The 18,626-nt window shown below is 43.9% G+C and overlaps 1 protein-coding gene across 8 annotated transcripts in view; it reads left to right on the plus strand.

Moving 5' to 3' along the window:
• The window catches only part of ARSG (arylsulfatase G), a 2,325,381-nt gene that overhangs the window by 1,332,167 nt on the left and 974,588 nt on the right, over positions 1 to 18,626 (plus strand). For all 8 annotated transcript variants that reach the window (XM_086930959.1, XM_086930958.1, XM_086930961.1 and 5 more), the window contains one exon: positions 6,747 to 6,934. In XM_086930959.1, coding sequence (XP_086787085.1) covers positions 6,747 to 6,934 — 188 coding nt within the window. The remainder of the gene's footprint in view (positions 1 to 6,746; positions 6,935 to 18,626) is intronic.

The raw sequence follows: 18,626 nt of genomic DNA on the forward strand, positions 1-18,626 counted from the left end.
GGAGCGGAGGGGATACCGAGAAACACCCCGCCCCCTCCACCACTGCTGTGGGACTGTTATTGTCTCTGCATTTTACAAATAAGGAAGCAGCTGCTGCAATCGGGCCTGCTCACAGGATCTGGTGTGGGAGCAGAAGGGCCTGGGCATTTTGTTTAGCTCTAGAGTTGCAGACCAGACCTTGGCATGTGACAGAAAGAATATATTATGTGGCTTATTACGATGGCTGGCCAACTGAAAACAAATAAACCATAGATTATTATCGTATGAAATACCACAAAAAGTGGTATTTCATACGATAATAATCTACTCCAGACACTTTTGTAAAAATCACGTCATTTTCACAAAAGTGCCAATTTCGCGGCAAATTGCGAAATCCTGGAGGGTGATTGGAGATGAAGTGTTCAAATGCAAGGCTTACCTCGTCTACGAAAATTAAATACCACATGGTTTCTGTCATTCAGACCAATCTGGCAAAATTGCATCTTACCTGTTCTACGCTGCCTGCTTTGCGGTGAAGAATGCGTGCTAGACATCTGTCTAACACTCCCATCTGTCATGCCTACGGATATCGATACTCTACTGGAACCTGTAATGGCCAATGCTCTGTGTTGTCTCCAGCGGCTACCAATCCTGATGACGGCATTCATTGAGATCTCACAGATGCAAATTGCTACTGCTGAGGTACAAGAGGAAACAACAGGCACGCAGGTAACATCCGATACGAACATTGCTGATGCGACCAATGCTGAAGGCGCTGCTTCACATCTATGTGCGGTTAATCTTGTAAACGAGGTAATCCAACTTTCACCTACAATGATAGACGACTTTTTGTCTACAGGATTAGAAGATTTCATGTTTTCTCCAAGCCCTAACACTGACTTTTGATTTTGGCACACAGTGTTCTGAGAGACTTTGAATGTGACCTTCATTTTTTACAAGTCAAAGAACTTTTTCCTATGATTAATTTTTTTCTCCAAATTTGTATGTTTAATTTTTTGCCACAAGTAATCTGCTTATAGTAGAACTATTCATAGAGAACAAGAATTCTTTGAATACTTCAAGAGACAATATATGACCTTGTCCACAACTAAATGATTATGTAATCTGAAATTAAATGGTTTTGTCCCTTTTTCTTCTGTATTTACGAGCCATTTCATAAATGTATAATATATATTACTTGCCATGGCAAAGCACGGTTCGGTGCGGTTCGACTACCTACTTGCACGACGCAGCTCTCTAAGGCAAGTCCAGAAGGAAGTCAAGTCCCCAACTGTGCACTGACCAGACGCTGTCATCCTCCTCGCAGAGAATCCAGCTCCAGTGTTTCTGACTCCCCTTGCGGGGTGTTAGAGGTCGAGTTCCGGGAAAGAAATACCAATCTCTCTCATTCTAAGGTATGGAGCTGATTAGAACCTAGAAAAACTTTTGGTAAACTCTTGGCATAACTAAACCAGACTAAGACAGCACCTACTTCTTCCCTCGTACTACACTTAGGTTAGGTACACCGGGGTAGGATTATTTTAGAAGCACCAGTTGAGTATTTTAGCCTGTGTTATTTATGAATATATTTTTTAGGAATATATGTCATAGCTACAGACCATGCTATTGCAGTATTATTTAATCCTACTGCTAAAGCTGTACATTTTATACTTCTCATTCTGTCTTACGATTGTAGCAGTTCATATCTCTTGCATGAGAAATAAGACTGTTCAATAAACCCTTTTTATTGAAACGCCCGTCTCTCTATTTCTGTGCTACTCTGTAGAAACGAAGCATGCACGATTGACTGAGTGAAACGGTTATCTATTGTTTCCACGACTCTAAAGATATTGTTCCGACTCTAAGGGAAACAAAGTTGTCATGTTTATGCTGTTGTCAGAAACTAATCCCTTCTTGTTCATTCAAGAAAGTTTCTAGTGACCTCTGAGTTAGCTGGCACACACAAGTAATTAAGTTTAATGTACTTTATAGAGACATACTGACCTCAGTCCTATGTCAAAAATATAGTGTATATTATTCCAATGCGCAGAACCTATCAGGAATATAGGAACTACACTACAATAGGACATTATTGCCCCTCCTCCTGACCGTAGTATTAGAGTCCACCAAACCACCCCATTTAAACTCTATTCTAGACAGCTTCTCCATCATTCCTTCTAGCCCAGATTTAACTCAATTAAATAATTCCTCCCTAAGCATCCCAAAAAGTATTTCCATGTGCGACAAGATTGAGTCCGTGATTGTTGTATTACGATGAGACAGTGACCGCTCCTCCGTAATTCAGTGCCTTTCATCCCCCTCCTGGATTGATAGTTCCTTTGTAAAAAGACCCGACTTTATACCTTTCTTCCTCCTTTTTAGGTCTCGCCTAGCGATGCAGCGTGAAAGCGCTGTCGCAACGAGATCTATTATTAGCGACTTGACTCGCAAGTGGTACAGACCGGGGCACGCGCAGGGTTTTGGCGATTGTAGTCTGTGGATGCGCACGTACCGCCTCGCGCACAGCTCCTGTCCCGCTTCCCATCCCAGGCAAGCCAGCATGCAGTTTCACTTTCGCGCTTACAGCCATATGCACATCTCCTGTCCCGCTTCCCAGGCAAGGCAGCATGCAGTGTCACTTTTGCCCCTCACTTTAGCCCCATCTTTGGAGCAGCCCGCAATAGCGGGTCCGCTCAGCAAATAAACATTGGTACTGTGCCTTCATCGGCACAAATGGACAATCCTCAACTCAGCCGGTCTGCGGAGGGCCAGCCGGAGCACTCCAGCTCCTCTACACTTCTGGCTGCACAATGCAGAGCTCTCTCCATAGACATGGGAACCCCGCACTGCTATGTGCCGCTCTTCACCCGGGTCCCCTCCTGGGACCCAGGACGTCAGCACCCGCACTTCCTCTCTGTCGCCGGGGCTCTCTTTCAGCCCGGGAGCCCCGGAAGTTGCAGGTACCGTGCCTGCACGGGCAGCCCTCGCCCTCCCAGGTCTCCTCCCGGGGTCGGATGTGAAGCCGGACGTTGGCGGTCTGCGCCGCTTGGCTGGCTGGGGGTTGTAGTTGCGGCTCTTTCCGGTCACTAGAACCGGCAGAAACAGGCTTCCTGCTCTGTGGGAGCCCTTGCTGGAATATATGCGCCTGCCGGCGTGTACAGCTGACGTTGGCAGGATCCTCGCCGCTTGGCTGGCTGGGGTTGTAGTTGCGGCTCCCCCCTTCACTAAAGCAGGCAGAAACGGGCTTCCCCGGAGGCAAATAGACCATGGGCAAACTGTGTTTCTAGTGCACAAGAGTTAATTAAGTTCTGCCCGAAAAACAAATGTGTGCACACGCAGTGCAACAGAGACAAAGAAAAGGCAGAGTCCAGACAACAAGACCCCAGCTGAAAAGTAAAGCAAGGTTGTTTTCGGAACTGCCTTGCACTGAAAAGAAAAAGAAACTGCACCCTTGTGAAACAGGCACCAGAAGATCCTTGACATCGTGGTGTGCTGCGCTGAAAGTGCTTGTGACAAATTAAATTAAAGAAAAATGGAGGGCAGTCGGAATGGGAGGAGGTTAGAAGAAATAGTTCCGAATTAAAGTGAACAGCCACAAATCAATGTAAATAAATCCGTAGTTGTGTGGTGCTCCTCAGGAAGAAAGCAGAAGTGAATCATCGAGTTGGGAATCAATTAAGAGGCTGCAAAGAAGAGCAATGCTGCAATAAACCTATGGTAAACAGCAGGTGGGATTATATTCGGTATGGTGACTACCACAGGTCTTGCAAACACCGCATGTGCACTAATACTCGACCTAAAAAAATGGGCAACTACTGTAGCCAGAGAAGGTCTAAGCCCACACATTGGAACAGCCATAATTCTCCTCAGTGAAATGTTAGGACCAGCCATGAATGCCTAAAGCTGCATGCTCTTCAGTCTCTGCGAAAAGCTAGGAAGGTACGAGATGGGCTAGGCAGCCAGTTATGGTACTATCAAAAGGTCTGTTTCAGACTGTTTTGCGTCAGTGCTCTAAAAAAATAAGCAAAGAATACAGGTTGTGCTGAATCAAAGCAGTGGTTAATTTGTAAAAAAAATAAGTGCTGGGGCTCTCGTCAGGAGGCAGCTTGCACCTGCCCATGTCTTCTGTTGGTGCTGCCTAAAAAGGAACCTACTAACCATTAAAGTGGGGATAAGATGTGGCAAAATCGCTAGAGCTGCCGACTTCAGGGCTGGGGAACCAGGTTTTAGTCACGGCTCAACATCCTGTGGTTCTGGATAAATCACTTACCAAAAATGAATGTGTCCTCAACTGGCTCTCATGAAAAACTCCCAGTGTTGATGATTAAATGCCGGTACTGAGCACTGGAAACCACCAGTTCAATTAGCACACTTGATCAAAGTAAAAAGGAGATTAAATATATTGATGACTAGATGGCCTCAAAAAGATGAGGATAAACCTTAAAATTAATAAATTATATCATTCAGACGGACCGTGCACACAAGGAGACACAATGTAGATGAATTTGGTTATTGATATGTTTCAAAGCCCGCTTGGTCATTCTCCCAGCCCTTACATTTCCTTCATCCCTTAGGCTCCAGAACTACGCTGACCCTCTGGCCAACTCCCGCTTTTCCTTTCAAGTAAACTATTGTATGAGGAACAGACAGCTCTAGTTCTTTTACATAAATAAGTTTGTGAACCATCAGAGGGACCACAAAAGGGGATAATTCACAGCAACCCAGCCCCAATGTTGACAGTGAGCCATTTTATCAAGTGCTGTTAGATCAACATATAATCAACATAAAATTCCTCAAGGATATCAACTAGCCTTTCTGCTTTAGAGACTTTTTTAGGCTCACCAATAAGATTCTTGACCAACATAATTTGTATGCAAAACTCTCATCCTAGCCAGAACACTGACACAGCAGCACAACCGTGACCTAAAGTGCCATCTAAGTTTAGTGTATCAGAGCCACAGCTCCACATAAAGTGTCTGATTTGAAGCCCAAATCCAGAAAAACACGAGACCATAAAATACAAAGTGCAAGAGATAAAGGACACAAGATGTAGGTATTTCATAAGATGTTGTTTTATTATTGCTGATGTACTCAAAGCTGAGAAACAGGAAACATGGGATGCTTTGCACAGCAATATAATGTTCTGGCTTGGATAAGAAACAACTTTGAGCTGGAGATGAAGAGGCATGAAGATCTTAGATGCCTCAGGATGAGTTTGCATTTCTGAGTGAGACGATCGAAGATTGGATTATATGGGGGCTTCAGCAGTTTGATTTCATTTAAATATAAGACTATAGATGTTTCAAGGTTCCAATTGTCTCGCCTACTTTACAAAAGTATTGTATTGTAATTGCATTTATATAGCACTTACTACCCTTGACGAGGCGTCCAAGCACTTTTTCGACGAGTAGCACTCTACTCCGGTACCCATAAAGGATTAGTGTGGAATTAGTATAGTGAAATATGAAAGTAATTTGACTGGTGGATAGGTTAGTTAGTAATTTAGATTCAGAAGGATAACGGAGGGATAGAAGAGGGGGGAAAGGTTTGCATTTATATAGCTCTTGTTGCCCCTGATGAGGTTTTGACGCGCTTTTTTGGCGAGTAGCATGCTACTCCAGGCACCATAAAGGATCAGTGATGAATTAGTATAGTGAAATATGAAAGTAATTTGAGTGGTGGATAAGTTATTCAGTTATTTGGAATGAGAAGGGTAGGGGAGGGATAGAAGAGGGAAACAGGTTTGCATTTATATAGTGCTTGCTACCCCTGATGAGGTGTTGAAGCGCTTTTTTGGCAAATACCATGCTACTCTGGAACCCATAAAGGGTTAGTGGTGAATTAGTATAGTGAAATATGAAATTTGAGAAGTGGACATGCTAGTCCCTTATTTTGATTGAAAATGATAGAGGAGGGATAGAAGAGTGAAGGGGAGAGACTTTTTGTTTTTGTTTTGGAGGTCATAGCAGTAGGAGGGGGCTTGGGATGAGTAAAAAGGGACGTGGAGGGGAAGAGTCAGAGGGAAGAGTTTAGAAAGGCTTGTTTTGGGGGATCAGTAGAGTCAAAGAGGTGTCAAATGATGCAAGTAGGGGGAGAGTAGGGGAGAGTCTAGAAAGGGTTATTTTGGGGATCCTAGTAGTGGTATGAGATGAATGAGTGAGTGGATGTAGACGACATATTGATAGAGGTATAGGGTGAGAAATAAGGTAGTGCATTGGAAAGAGTAGTAGACAGAGGTTTGAGATGAGTCAGAGAGTTGAGGTAGAAGATATTGAGAGAGGTATAGGGTGAGAAATATGTATTGCATTGGATATGCTGAATTATAAGAAGGTAATGAATATATAGATCCATAAGTACATGGAAAGTATATAGATGGCTAAGGGAAGTAAGTATATGTAGATGAAAGATATACATAGGGGTATAGGGTGAGAAATAGGGTAGTGCATTGGATATGCTTTTTTAGGTTAAAAGTAATGAATATATAGATCCAAGTACATGGAAGGTATCAGATGCAGAAAGGAAGTAAGTATTTGTAGATCAAAGATGCTTTAGATAAACTCTGGTTTTCAAGTGTTGTTAGAGTGAAATAGTGAACACAGTCGTATAGCATTTTAGGCCAAGGTCTGTTCAGTTTGGTCCTTCTGAGTAAGAAACATGCACCAAAATCAAAATGCCTGTATATAAAATCTCATTCTACATTTGTGTACCTCAAATTAGCTTTGTTAATGCTTCACTGAAAAAGATAATCCTCTTTTCTTTGATGTTAGGTTTGTGGACTTTCACTCCGCTGCTTCCACCTGTTCACCATCGCGTGCCTCTTTGCTCAGTGGCAGGCTTGGAATTCGCAATGGGGTTACACACAACTTTGCTGTTTCATCAGTTGGTGGTCTCCCCTTGAATGAGACTACCTTAGCCAAGGTTTTGAAGAATGCTGGCTATGTGACCGGTATAATAGGTAATGTTCCTTTCCTTATTATCAACAAAGTTTGCTTGTCTGCATGATTCTAATTGTTATTTTCTGAATCTGTGTTGTGTGAATTTTGTAAACTGGGATGAATAGTCTTTTAAACGTATGTGGGACCATACTCATTCCCATTCTTCACTGGGATGTTTGCACTAACATTCTTGCACCAACTACAAATGTAAAGCACATTTCTTAGTTGACAGGGGCTTGGTTCAGAAGGTCCATAGAACCCTAATAAGTCGGTATGCCAAGTTATCCATACATACACAGGTTCTCTATAGCTACTAGACATGGTATAGAGCTCTCTCACCACTATCACCACCACTGTGAATGCCACCGCAGCCTCGAGCGCCCCTCATAACTGCTAAGAATGGCAGTTGTATTCCCTAGTGCAAATACCCTCCGGGACAGTCGCTTTGTCTTCTGATTCCACTAGCTCTAAAGGTTGAGTCAGTCTAGACATTAGACATTTGGGTAGAAAACGTTAATTAGCATGTGGTCTGTGCGGTGTGGATGTGCTGGGAATATTTCCTCCTCTCGTACTTTACATTACATTTTTTTCTTTAATGTTTTTCTCCTCATGACTCAGATAGCCGTAACTTTCATTCTAAAATATATGGTCCTACTCTTTTAAGTTTCTCTCAACTTTGATCAAATACAATGCACATGGACTGCACCAGCGAGCTCTGTCCCTATTTGAGAGTTTTGAGGTCAACGAAAATCATAAATTTTTGGGAGGGCACTAAATAGAGAGTAAAATCCACCAGCTCAGTTTCCTCCCCCATGGGGAAAGTATTGTGGAAGAAATACAGTGGGTGCACTTTACCATGGTTTCCTCTAGAAATTGGAAGATTTTGGTTTCCCTAGAAAATTCAAATGAGTTCCTCAGTCTCACACTGAGTTTCCTCTGTACCATCAAAGGGAATGCACCGAGCAGATGTGTTACCTGCTTCAGTTCCTTTATTGGGTTTTCTCTTGTATTAACATTTATTATGACATGCAACAAAAGCTAACCCTTCATTATGTAGTATTTGCCCATCTCAGCATAGCTGATGCAGTTCGATGGCTTTTCATTGACTTATGCCCTCATTTCGGAGTTCAACAAAAAAGTGATGGGTTGACTACTTGAATTCATGTACCACTTGTAATCACTTTGTGCCGAATTACTTTGTCGTCTTTGTTGGTCACTGCCTCTAAAGTCAGGTACTAGTCAGTTATGGCTTTGCACCAAAAAGGATAGTCCAGCCTCAAATGTTACCTCTGCAATGGAACAGAAGCAACCCCATAAATGTTTAATCCTTGTTGGGGCTCATCAGGGATATGTGGCTTGAGTTCTGGAGCACCGCAGGTTTAACCATACCTGTTACACCAAAGACGTCTCTCTGAAAAACGATCGATAGGAGTATTGAATTAAACTCAGCTACAGGTAATATCTCTGGGCCACTTTCCAGTTCAGCAGGGAGTTCTGCAGGACAGCCACATTGGCTTCGCCCAGCTTTTTCATAAGTGCCATCTCCTGACTTCCAGTTTCAGAAATAAAGGGTTTTTTAGCACAGCTGTTCTTTGTGACCTGTTCACTTGAGGTCCCTCTATACGTATTATGGTAAATCAGACGTACAGAACCGAGAAAATGATACCTCCACAGGACTCTTTAGCCAAGACACGAACTTCGGCATAATACCAAACATATGCAGGGGCTGACCCTTTTTGTTAAATATTATTTTCTCTTTATCTCTTCTCTCTTCTTTTTACCTTATAGTATATAGTATATTTGAAGATTATTCATCAGTGTACAGTATCTTGTATCATTCAGTAAGCTGTATTCCACGCTATTTGTATATCGCCTGTGTATATGCTCAATGTTCATCATTCTGCTGAAGTTATTATGTTTCTACCCAACTGATGTATCACTTCAATTTATATCACTGTACACCGTATACCTTTGTGTTCTTCTATTTGAAAATACTGAATAATCCTTTGAAACTGAGAAATGGAGTGGCCCCTCTGTATATTGAGATGACACTCAAGTGATTCTATTTTGTTAATGCCTTTCACAATAGTCAGAAATATTGGACCCAGAGAGAAAATCATAGCAAACCTAGCTGTTAAAGGCATGCGTCGTGTGAATTTGAAACGTTTGAAACTTGGTTAGATTTTCCCTTAGGGCTATTTGTTTAATTAGTTGACTATTCATATTGGAATGTATAATGAAACACACATGAACCTACTGGAAGCAAAAATGCGAAGGTGGCTTGTGTTTGAGGAGTTCTGTCTTTTATAAAGCTGAGCACTTTCATGTCCTTGCATGGATGAGGCTGCAGCCCCCAGCATAAGAACACCAGTGTATTATACACAATGGTGTTACTTAGGGAACGTATCCTAATTAGATATATTAAAAGTGTGACTTCACATTTGAATGCTATAAGTACAACTGTTTGGGTAAATATTTCCACATGTATTAAACTATGGCTGTAAAATATTCCAATCACCTCAAACAACTTGGCTCGTCGTAATTCAATGTATTCTGTTTGGGCATCTTCTACATGTAGGCGTAGTTACTCCTGAAATTTTCGTTGATTAACGGCTCCACATTATTAATTTCCAGCACAGATGTAAAACTGCAAACCAAGGCTCATTAACATCGTTGTTAATCATTAAATAGCCCGTTCCATAGGTGTATGCCCTTCTCATCAACACATCTTCTGATGCCATTCCATGACTGAATATATTGGTTCTAGCTGATGCGAATAGGTTTAATGTATGAAAACCTACAACAGTAGTAAGAAAATGAATAAAAGGATTATTTTTAAAATGATGCAAGTCCAACCATGGCCTCCTTTCTGCAATAGGGCTCCTGTTTAAAATTGATACGGTTTAACCCCTTCGCTGCGGCGGCTATTCCGCCGCAGCGTTAAGGGGGCGGGGGGCCGCACGGCACTCACATGCTGGTGACGGAACCGCTCTATCACCAGCCTCGGGTGAGCTGTGCTGATGACGGAGCGGTTCCGTCATGGCCCCGCCCGCTCAATAGAACGCCCAGCGCAGGCGTGGAATCCGCGCCGCGCAGGCGCGTCGGCGGGCCATGACGGAACCGCTCCGTCATCAGTACAGCTCCACCGTGGCTGATGACGGAGCGGTTCCGTCATCAGCATTGATGCGGTTAAATATTATGCATACATTCCTTTACATATGCAGTGTAATTCAGTGAGAAGTAATTTCTGAAAAATATATAACATCAAAGAGGGCATGGTAGTCAAAAACTATTGCCTGATATTGAAAAACGTTCTTTCATTGACGTTGAGAAAGTCCTCACTAAGACTTACTTTTTCATTTGTTCAAATATAACGTGTCTATTTTAAGTCTGATTGACAGTACAGCTGTCAAACAGACCTTTTGTCTACAGTAGTCTTGGAATGATCTTTGGGTCTGTGCCCTTCAACTATTGGCTTCTGTGAACTGTCTTTTTTCAGCTAATTGCTTGAGACACTACAAGTTTCATCATGAGTCAGCCCAGAGGAGTGTTTATCTTGTTTTTGGCTTTTATGGTGTATATTTCCTCCTTCATTGCTTGCAGTGCTTTAAATAAATTGCATGAGGGACTACTCAAAAATGTGTGCCTCTTTTCTCTGAGCCTCCTGGCTCTCTCCCCTTTTTCTCACTCTTCATTTCTTATGCCTGCCAGCCCCCTTGTTCTTCCCTCCCTTTGTGCCATTCAATCTTTCTGTGCCATGTATGATCCTCGGTCCTCCACGCACCAAAAGCTCTTGTTTCTCCCTCCGACCTTTCCCTGTGTGAACCTCTTTCTCCTGCCTGAGGCCACCTCATGTTCCTCCTTTGCACCTCTCCTTCTCTCCCTTTTCCCCCACCCGCCAGTCTTTCTCATTCCCCCCTCATTTTCTTCATTGCTCCTCGTTTTCACTGGCTTCCAGCAATGTTTCCCACGGTGGATTTACTGTGCTAAACAGGGGGAACCTTGCCCCTTTTGACCCCACCGGCCGCTCTAATTCTCCGGCCCTGATGGGCCGTCCACTCGCCTTTGGAGGGCACCCAATCATGGGTGCCCACCCTTTCGCTGGCTTTCCGGGTTCACGCCCCCCCGAGGCGTTCTGCATGGGCCCACATCGGTTCTGGCTTCACCTCCCTCCAGCTTGTGCCCCAAGCAACGCTCACCTATATTAATATGTGGCAATTACCACTCAAAACTTTTGTTTTCACAGGGGCGGCTGAAGTTAATGGGCAAAAGGGAATTGCCCACCCACACTGAGGGGAGAGACAAGAAGAGAAGGAAAAAAAGCCAAACAGTTGAAAAGAAATTCCTAATTGCTGCTTTTGTAATTATAATGGGCAGCTGTAATTAAAATTTGCACATGTCCTGCTGTGCATTTCCCAGCTGGGCGAGGTCTTCTTCGACCTTCAGGCACAAGCTATAGGAATGACATTGTGGCAGAGGGTGTGCCGAATTACAATGGCATGTACACAGTTGCTTAGTGCCATTATAGGCAACACTCCCCACCCACTGCCAAAGCATGCATGATGAATAAATAAATACACAACACAACTTTTGTTTGGGAAAATATTGCTTCAGGTTTATTCTATACAAAGTATGCAATATGGTGGGTTATCTTACAGGCGATACAAGGGCAGGCAATGGTAACTAACCTATGCTGCCCTGCCCGCCTGATTAGCCAACTTGCACTGTGGTGTACCCAATCAGTGCTACCATTATAGAGTGATCCCCTTCCCCGGATCCCATGACCCATTGGACCATCTTACTCACGCCTCTTTCAGGGCGGAGTGTTGCGCCCTAGCAGGGCGCCAACGATTTTCTTCCAGGGACCTGCCATGAGGACTCCTGGGATTTGACACTGGCACCCCCTATTGTTCTCCAGAAGAGGTACCCTTCTGTCTCCAGATCGCTCTGTAACTCTGCCACAGCTCCGACCAACACTGCTACTTCCCTCACCTGCAACCCGCTATTTCCAGCCTTTATGTCCAGTAAGAGCAGATCCATGCCCACCTGTGACAAGTGCAACACATCTTTCTCAGAATAACCTTTGGTGTTCACCTGTATTAGCCCATGCCTGATGAAGCCAAAGCCCCTTTGGTCCATGTACTTGCGCATCGCGCTGTTTATCTTTCTCTGGGAATGTACAACTGCCTCACAAGACTTGTAGGAATGTGATGGCCTCCCAGGAGGGAGCTCTACTCTTAACTGCAGCTATGTTACCATTCAAGCTAATGTAGGCTCTAACCTCCTGCAACCAGGATTGTTCTAGAAGTTGCAATCCTTCTAGCGCTTTATGTTCCTAACACCTGTTTCTCCAAATTTATGGGACAGCAGCACACATGTTAGCTGACAGCTTCCACAACAAGCCTATATACTATGGCTATCAGGGTGGGGAATTTTATGCATAACTGAAGCAACCAGTAACCTGCCCTCAGAGCAGAGTGCACCTACTTTGTTGAAGTTGACCATTTGTGAATGGTAACCCATGGCAAACAGGAGTGTTAGCATTGCACACACTATTGCAGTCACAGCACCCTTTTGGAGTGACAACTTAAGCCACCTGCCTGGCTTGCTTAACTAAAGCTCGATCACCGATACACACATACCAGCTAACCATCTGTGACCCTTGGTGCAATGGGAAAGAACATACGTGCTCCTCCAGCACCGGACCCTCTAGCAACATCAGAGGACAACTCGGTGGGTTCTCAAGAACGCTATGTGCCAGAAACTCATGCGCCGCTGCGGGGACGTCCCACTGACCCATTAGTCCATGCATCGCTGCTAAGGCCATAATCCTTTCGCCAGAACAAACCAGAACAAACCAACTCGTGAGCAACTACGGGGCCCATCAGGTGATTAAAATCGACTTCAGGAGATAACGGCAAGCAGAGACACAAATCAATGGCCCAGTCAAAATCGCAGCTCAGGCAATGAAACACAGGCTGGACACATGTGAAATAGGAAAATCGAAACGATAATCCAAATGCCGTGCTTAAAGTCGCAAGCGGCAGGGTGCTATAGTAATCAAGCATCCGGTTGCGAAACAGTGTTAGAAGGGGCTGAGCGGCTTCTTGCGCAGGATGGGCATCCATGTTTCTGGAAGCAGAATAATATTAGAACGCCTGCAGCTAGCGCCAGCAAAACAGGGAATCCGCAAAACAAACTCGAAAATATTGAATGAAAGAAAGCGGGGATGACACCAAAAATCTTTTCAAATGTAGTCACGAGACCACTACTAACTAATTTAAAAAAATGAGCCAACCCAGACGTGGAGGAGGCATTAAAGATTTGATGAACTAACTCGCAGAAATGAAACGGCAAGTCAGTATTTAAAAGTGCCTGAACTTCTGTGCGTGTGTTAGCTATGTGAAGGACATAAGTTTCACTGGTCGAGCTCAGGGCCACTTCTTTTTGAGACAAAAGGGCCCTTATTCGGCTCATACCATTGAACTCCGCTTTCAAGGTTGGGATGCGCGGCCAGATGGAAACATCTGAATTCCCATGCGTGGGTGGATATAACATGTTCTTGCAACACACCACACGTTCTGATACAGTAACCACATAGGCGATACCGACCATTAACCCACAACACTCCTCGTTATTCAAAAGTAAATAACTACCGTTTGTCAATAAAGTGAATGTGGGAACTATTGCAGGAACCGGTGTGCCTTTTAAAACACAGGCTAAATTAGGCCGGTCCTGATTACAAGAACCATGCAACTGGATGTGTCTGCATATCAGTGAACGGTCAGGCGACTGTGTGCATTCTTCACCATTCAGATTCACTTCCTTCCCATCCTTCAGGCATCTGTATGTGTATGGTAAAGACCATGCCTCATGTAGGAAAGCACTGCCTAGTGGTTCATATCGCCCTATTGCAATATATCGCATACAATTAGTAAATGTATACAAAGCAAATGGTAAAGTAATAACACCATGGATAAGCCATATAGCAGCAGCTGCCTCAGCTACAGAAAAGGGCAAAGATTCTAACTTTTCAATGTGTAACATAGAAAATGATGCGTCTCGCATGGAAAGCATACGCTGCTTGTCAGTCAAATTAAATGGGGCAAATAGTGATGACACGTTCATGTAACTCCAAGGCACGCAACCCGCTTTCAGAGTCTGTAGTGTCCATGCAAACTGCATCACAGAACGCAATTGATTTTGTCCATGGTACAATACCAACACTTCATCATTCACAATGTCAACTACAAAAGAGACAATATTGTTCAACGTGTAAATTCGGGAAGAAAGCATGTTAATACTGTTATCGACAACTGCAAGCACTTTTTCGAAATTTGCTTGGTCAATTGCCCTTAGGCGCTTAGCAGCCTCAATTTGCGAAAATTTCCAAATGTCATTGTAAACTGCATAAATCCACCGTTTAGACCTACCCTTAGCCGGGCCTTTTATAAAATCATTTAAATCCAACTGAGACAGATGTAGTTTAACTGCAGCTAAAGTGGAATGTTGCAACCAATTCTGACACAGTTTCCCCACAGAGTAAGTGGTGACAGTATAATCAGTTTCAAAACGGGGATCAGGTCTGACTTGTGTGAACCCTTCAGCCAAACCCAGAAAACAACGTTGGCAAGAATCAGCACTTCTTTGCCACATCAGCCAACCCTTTGGATCCAAACTGGATACATTAAAGGATGAATTGTGTAATAGAGTCTGTAACTCACGAAGAGACAATTCAGAAAAATTACCCCAACCTGAATATTCCTCCAATTCGGGGATAATTGGTGTATTTAATTTTTTAGAAGTAGCCAATCCAAAGCATGTTGTTTGGGAAATAGTAGAATTTAGAAACAACATGTGATTCGGGATGAGACATGCACGGTGCAAAGCCTCAGTGCCTTGTACCTGCCAATCTTTGGTACCCCAAACCGATTTAAGGTCAATTATTCCCTTCCAGAACTCGTAGCCATCTACAGCTAATTTGTCTAGAAAGGACTTCGAATACAGCAACTTTGTATCAGTAACTCTAACTTTGGACATGGGCTTTTGTGTCATTCTGAAATAAAATGACTCAAGATTCGATTGATTAAAGTCTGTAAAATAAGTGTATTTTTTCAGAAATGTACTGGAACTGCCAATTAATGGAGCTGGGCAGTGTTCCCACTGTGTGTAATTCACAGCAACCCTCCTGGAATTTGTCTTATGCAGAAAATGATTACCATAATGTTGGAAGCAAAACAAATCACCATAATTAACAGAATCTAAATATAAATCCTCAGCATCAAAAGCTGCATAATATTTTAAATCAGAGAATAATGCTTCTACGGCCTGAATATCCCAATCATCAGAACGTATATTTTGTTTAATCACATCCCCCATGTTTATTCTAAGCACATTCGGAACATTAATCACTTCAGTGGGCCCATGTATCTGAAATCTAACCACATCCCACACAATCCCATCAAGGACAGGCCAAGCAGTAATGTTGACTGTATTCAAATCTCGTTTCAGTCTGTGTGCTGAATGTGAAGAGGAAAGAGGGGCCAATGTTCCATTAAGGTACCGAATTCCTGTTCTTTCTTTAACATAGTGGCCATCGATCAGGCGGAAAAAATAAAACACAAAACCAATTGACATAAAAAGGAAAAATGAAAATAGAATTAACCAAACATATGCCCAAGGGGGAATCAAAAAATGTTTCTTAAATAAGGTGGCATATTTTGCAATAGTTGAGGGTTTCTTTGAAAGTTCCGAGACAGAGTCAAAAGAGAGTCTGGACTGGTCGGCCAAACGAGTCTGCAAATCTGGCATAGATAAGTCAGCAGGATAGGTGTAGTTCAGCTCATCAATGTTAGTAACAGGAATAGTATTTAATAAAGGACTGGATACAGCAGGCATCTCGAGGGACACCTCCGGCTCTGCACCAGAAGTAATAGCCAGCACAGAATGCCTCACCATGGAAGGACAGGATACAGCCGGTGTCATGCTATGAAGAATCGGCCACCCTGTGTGTCTTGACATTGTCAATAGAGATAAATCTGTTTTCCTTACGACCTGGAAGTGGTGGTAAAATGACTGTTCTCGTGCCCTTCACTCCAAGAACTCGAACCGGTGCACGATATGAGGGACCAAACTCTTTCTTGTTATCGATCTTCTCTCGAACCAGTTCTCCAACTTGGGGTAGCCAGCCAACTACCGGGATCTGCAACGCATCATCCGACGTGGAGGGCAAATGTTCCTTTGCTAGACTGTCTCTGGTCTTTTGTAGATCCTGTAAAACATTGCAATGTTCATCTACGTCAAAGGCCGTGGCCTGGGCCTTGCAGTCTAGACCGTCGAGGTCAGGGACGTACATCTTGATACCAAAGAGCATTTCGTATGGGGTCCGCCCACCCAGAGACCTTCTAGGGAGATTATTAAGCGCACGCTGCACGCCATTGAGGTGGGCCAACCAGTTTCTGCCAGTGCCTATAACTCGAGCTGTCAAAGATTGCTTTAAGTCACGGTTCATTCGTTCCACTACACTATTGCCCTCGGGTCTGTACGGGGACGAAAACTTGACTTGGACCCCCAACGAAACCATAGCATCCTTATACGCCTTAGAGGCGAAAGCCGGACCCTGGTCCGAATGGAAGGTACCACAGGCAAAAATCCCTACAAAGACTCGCAAATCCTTAATGACAGTCCGTGAATCAGCGCTCCGATGGGGCCAGACCCACACCAAGCGTGTGCATGAATCAACTGCTACTAAGATGTACTTATATGCAGTATCAGAAGAAAAAGGACCGCAGTGATCTAAATAAACGCACCCTAGTGGTTTATTAGAAATGTACAACTGTGTCTGAGGCGGCCGCGCAGCAGTTGAAGGTTTAATCTGCTGGCAAATGTCACATTGAAGGACATAATCGCGCATCTGTTAGTACAGTCCTCGCCACCAGAACTTCTGTTGTAGCTGAGACGCCCGCATGCGCAGACGCCACACCTTCATGAGCCGCTGTAATCAAAGCAGCCCTGCGATCCGAGTTGGGAATTAAATGTTCGCCAACTTCAGGAATTTTCACATAAGGAACCTTATCGGGACTTAAGTGGTATGTGTATTTAGAAGGGAACCCCGCAGGATATTTACTTCCCTTCTCAGTAGCAGCAACCGCTGCCAAGATGTCATCATCTATCTTACTTTTGGACCTCGTGACTGCTGCAACTAAGTATTTTGATACTGCTGACTTCGCTGCTTCATCAGCAAGCGAATTTCCGACAGCGTGGACCCCCACGCGCTGATGGCCAAGAGTATGAATAACAAACACGAGTGGCAACTTCTCTTTGAGTTCCGCCACTCGGACCCAGATCATTTTATGTTTTATAGTGCTACCTTTGGAATCACGGAATTCATTCTGAATGCAAAAGAACAAGTTCTCATTGTAAGACTGGACACAGTAGTAAGAGTCACTTACGATCAACGTCATCACACTCGGATCTGCGTACTCCAATGCAAGCATCAGAGCACGAAGCTCAGTCAATTGTGCGGTGCAGTCTCCAAGCGTCTGCGTGTGCACGACACTGGACTTGAACTCATCGTTCACCATGGCACTGACCACAATGGCGCAAGCGGAAACGTAGGCATGTTTAGAGCCATGCGCAACCTGCGCCGAACCATCAGTGTAAATGATGCAATGGAAATCCTCCAACGGCCGCATTGCTAAAGGAGCAGGATGAACAAATTCATACTGTAAGAACTCCTGCGACCGTAAAGTGGCGTCAAAAATAAACGTGACATCCTGGGATGACAAGGATGCAGCCCATTGAATCCACTGAGGGTGCAAAGCTTTAGAATTAGGTACACTGGCTTTCGTAACTGCCTCCAAGGCAGGACACGGGGTAACCACCAACATGCGTTTTCCCTGTGACAGGGCACGTTCCTTGAGAATTGCCATCTGCACAGCCGTCAAAACTTTCTCCACAGTGGAAAAGCGCAATTCAGCCGAAGTGTACAAGTGTGACTTGTAAGCCATAGGTACTGTATCTCCTTCATTAAAAGTTAGGTACGTGAAACCTACCGTCCCCGGGACAATTCTTATCACCAGGTTGGTCTGGTTATCACTAGTCTGTAAGTATTCAGAAGCGAGCAAATCAGCTTGCAATGACTGCAGAATAGCCGAATGCTCAGGCAGCCAGCATGATTTGGAAAAAGATGTTTGTATCAAAACATACAAAGGCTTGATACGCTGGGCATATTCCGGAATGTAAGTCCTTCTGAAATTCCAAAAGCCCAGTAAAGACTGTAATTTTTTCAGTGTTGTCGGAGAGCGCAACTGCGCGCACTTCTCCAGGAAGTGAGGAGCCAAGCCTTTTCCTTCATTAGTTAGTTCATAGCCTAGAAACAACACTGTGTATACTGCAATGTGCGAATTTGCAAAATTAAACTTGTAACCCATGTCTGCGAAGTTACAAATAATACTGTTCACTCGACACAGATGCTCCCAAAGTTCGTCGTCTGTGAGATAGATATCATCCTCATAGGAACAAGCATATGGGTCGACACTCTCCAACAGAGAGACAATGCGGGCGGAAAATACTCCAGGACTGTTCTTATAGCCCATTGGGAGACGCCGAAACATTTTTTGGACCCCGCCGCATGTGAAAGAAGTCCATTGGGAACTTAGACTGTCCAATGAATGGGCATAAAAACCATTGGAAATGTCAAGCGTGGTTTTG

This window comes from Lissotriton vulgaris, chromosome 7, assembly GCF_964263255.1.
Source record: "Lissotriton vulgaris chromosome 7, aLisVul1.2, whole genome shotgun sequence".
In the NCBI taxonomy this organism is placed as follows: domain Eukaryota; kingdom Metazoa; phylum Chordata; class Amphibia; order Caudata; family Salamandridae; genus Lissotriton; species Lissotriton vulgaris.